Source organism: Etheostoma spectabile, chromosome 5 (genome assembly GCF_008692095.1).
Source record: "Etheostoma spectabile isolate EspeVRDwgs_2016 chromosome 5, UIUC_Espe_1.0, whole genome shotgun sequence".
Classification (NCBI taxonomy): Eukaryota; Metazoa; Chordata; class Actinopteri; order Perciformes; family Percidae; genus Etheostoma; species Etheostoma spectabile.
In genome coordinates, this window is record NC_045737.1 from 19,863,707 (window position 1) to 19,866,969 (window position 3,263).

A 3,263-nucleotide genomic window follows, 5' to 3' on the forward strand; every position below is an offset into this window, starting at 1 on the left:
AGAGAGAGAGAGAGAGAGAGAGAGAGAGGAAGAACTGAGCCACCAAAGTTCAGTGTCATGACATACACACACACACACACACAAAGGGGCAAGGTTGTAGATGACAAAAGGCCTCTGTGATACGGATGGCCTTTTGGTTTCACTCAGTCTCTTTACACGTTAACCCACGCAGACTCACAGACACACGCAGCTGCAGCAGTTTGACAATGAGCGCAATTGTCCGTGCGAGCGCGCAGTGGCACGGGAACTTGATCTAAACTGATTACGCATCAGGCGCGCGGTTGTTAATATGAACATACTTTGACATAGTGCCTCAGTTACTTACCGGATGCCGTGCCGGGGGATACATTTTGCTCAGATCTCGAATCATTTAAAATGTCTTGTAAAGTTCATCCACATAAACAAGAAAACAAAATGTGTGAGCACGGATCTTTTCCTGTGCGTAAAAGGTCAGTCGGTTTGCAGGCTATGTGCAGGTTCCGTGAAGAGTGGAAACATCCTTGGACCGTTGGCTGGACGTCATTTTTTCAGACAGTGTTTTAAAAGTCCATTCAGTGTGATAATCGAAGCAAGAGTTGTCTCAGTCTTCCCCAAAATCTCCAGCGCGTTTATTCTACGCGCACAAAGCTTGATATTCTCCCTCAGAACTAACAAAGAATCGTCTATTTTCTCTGATTTTCTCTACAAAGCATCGACTTTTGACACATCATGACCTTGCTTGTCCGCGACTGTGCTTTTCCACGGCGTCCCGTCGTCACGCATTTATCAGCTATTTTCCTACAGCCTCCGTGAATGCTCACATCCTCACACAGTACCGGCGGGCGACCACCTCACCGTCTGTAGCAGCCTGCCACTGAGAAGCCAAATTTAGAAGCAACCAGTCGTACGAGCGCAATTACATATTCTCAAAAAGCATAAGAGTCCGTAGCGTGGCGTCGGGACGTGTAGTTTAATTCATATTAGTCGATAAAAAGCACTACAGATGTGCGTCTGCTGTAAAGAACTACAACTTCCCGGCTCCTCCGCGAAGTCTCCAAAGCCAATGATGTGTGGTCAGAAGGCGGAGCGGCCATTAAAGACAGCCAATAGCGAGACGTGAGTGTACACACTGTGTTCCATCCTCCTGACAATCATAGATGTGTTGACCAATCACCTCCAACAGGATGCAATTTATGCAGACTCCCCACGTGGGGGCTCAGTCTGGTACTAAAAGATGTCACAGGGATTAATCTGGCAACTATCTGTTGATTTATGAGTTTTTTTTTTAACAGAGACTTCCAGGCAGAAGCGAACATGTGGCCTCTAGGTGTCTCGTGTTTTTTCTGTTGTTTAAATTGAATCGCTTATTAAAACAGTCTGCTATTATGTACATACATGGCACTCACAGCCCTGCAATTAAATTCTCATTGAGATCCCTTATATGCCTACCTATGCTTGCTTGTATTGGATGCATCATAGTTGTAGACCAAATATTGTAAGCAATTCATGAATTTCAATTTGAATTATAATCCCTGCTACAAAGGTTATAGTTGGCTTTCTTAACCCCCTTAATTATGTTTTAAGGATGTGTGTTGGAACATATTTTAAAGGTTTTCTAGACTTAGCACCTGCAGTTTGGCAGTGGTGAAAGAAAGGCTCAGATCTATTGCCTAAGTAAAAGTAGCAATGTTGTAGTATCTAAATACTATGTTACAAATGAAAGCCCAGCATTCAAAACAGAAGTAAAAACATGAAAGCTTTAGCATCATAATATAGGCTATTGTACAAGAAGTACTCATTATACAGAATGGTCCATTTCTTTATAATATATTATATAATTGGACTGGATATGATAGTTTTATTGATGCATTAATTTGTATATCACTTCAATTTTGCAGCTGGTGAAAGTTGGGCTAATTGTATTGACTTTGTATACTGCTGAGGTAGCACCTAAAATTATCTAATAAGTGTAGTGAAATCATAAGCACAATATTTGCCTATGAACTACAGTAGAAGTGTAAAGTTGCAGAAAATGGAAATAAGTAAAAGTAAAATTCATGTTAAGTTACTTGTAAGGAGCAAAAATCTGAATCAGATTACACGACATTTACATATTGTTTGTCTACAATTCAAGTAAGTCACCTATTGCTGAGTAAATTGAAATCCGGTCCATAGGACTCGCCTCTCTTTCTCTGTCTCACAGACGCACACCCATTATTCAGTATGTCAGCCTACATTTGCAGCTGCGAGTCGATGTTTAGTGTGCGTATGAAACATGCTGTTGCTGGGTCAGCAGCTTGCACTGCATTCAGTCATTTAGCTGCACTAACTGATTGCGTTGAAAATCTTAATTATCTTCTGCTGCATCACGCTTTATATTTCTTCTGTCTTTCTCAGAATTTGTTGCCGCCTCTTAGAATCAAATCTGTTATCATTTGTGTGCCTAATTGTGTCTCAAATGTTGTGCTGCTTTATTTAACACGATAAAGGAGGACCTCTATCATTGTTTCATCTTTTTTTTCACACACACGCACTCACGCACACACTCACTCACACATACACACACAAACACACACACACTCACACAGTACAAATGGTTATCCACAATAAGACACCACATCAATCCTCTCTCCTCTATTCAGTCTGCCTGCCTCTGTTTCTCTGTCTTTCCTGTTTTCTCTTCCTCTCTCTCAAACATACACGGGATTGTGCGCACATACACACTGCTTCAGCCCTTCAAATACACATCTCTATCTACCACACATACAAACTAATATCTCAGGTAAGCACAGGGCTTAAAGTGACCTGCTGTCGTCTGTGTGAATCCACTAAGGCTCAGAAAAGGTAATATCATGCCCTCCCTCTTTTCCCTCCAAGGGTTGTGCTGTGATGTGGGCGAGCAGGGGAGGTGCAGAGGTGATGGAGGGGGGCAGGTGAGGAGGAATAAACAGATTTATTTGCCTGCGCCCCTCTCTGATTATTTTGCCCCTGCCTTTTGTTCCAGACCTTATGAAACCCAAATGTCAAGTGAGGCGAGGGCCTCATATTGAGCCTTGTCAATCACATCCCTCTACGCACCTGAAGCCCTGACGCCGGATTATTGGCTCCAACACAAGGGCTGCCTTTGCCGCCAGCCACAATGCCTCAGGCGATTCAACAGCCAAGTGTTTTTTTTTTCTAAAGAGGAACTTCATTTGGCAGCTGATGCGCAGGAGATTGCACAGGAGCAGATTTTGAGGGTAGATGGGTAGCAAACTGGATGTGTGTGTGTGTGTGTGTGTGTG

At 42.9% G+C, this 3,263-nt stretch overlaps 1 protein-coding gene across 2 annotated transcripts in view; it reads right to left on the reverse strand.

Annotated features, from left to right (window-relative positions):
- Nucleotides 1–980, reverse strand: part of LOC116689015 (transducin-like enhancer protein 4) — a 35,501-nt gene extending 34,521 nt beyond the window's left edge. Inside the window, exon 1 of one of the 2 annotated variants that reach the window (XM_032515282.1) lies at nt 326–980. In XM_032515282.1, coding sequence (XP_032371173.1) covers nt 326–370 — 45 coding nt within the window. In that variant the 5' untranslated portion in view covers nt 371–980. The remainder of the gene's footprint in view (nt 1–325) is intronic. The other variant, XM_032515281.1, reaches the window with a different exon arrangement.
- Nucleotides 981–3,263: the final 2,283 nt, after the last annotated feature.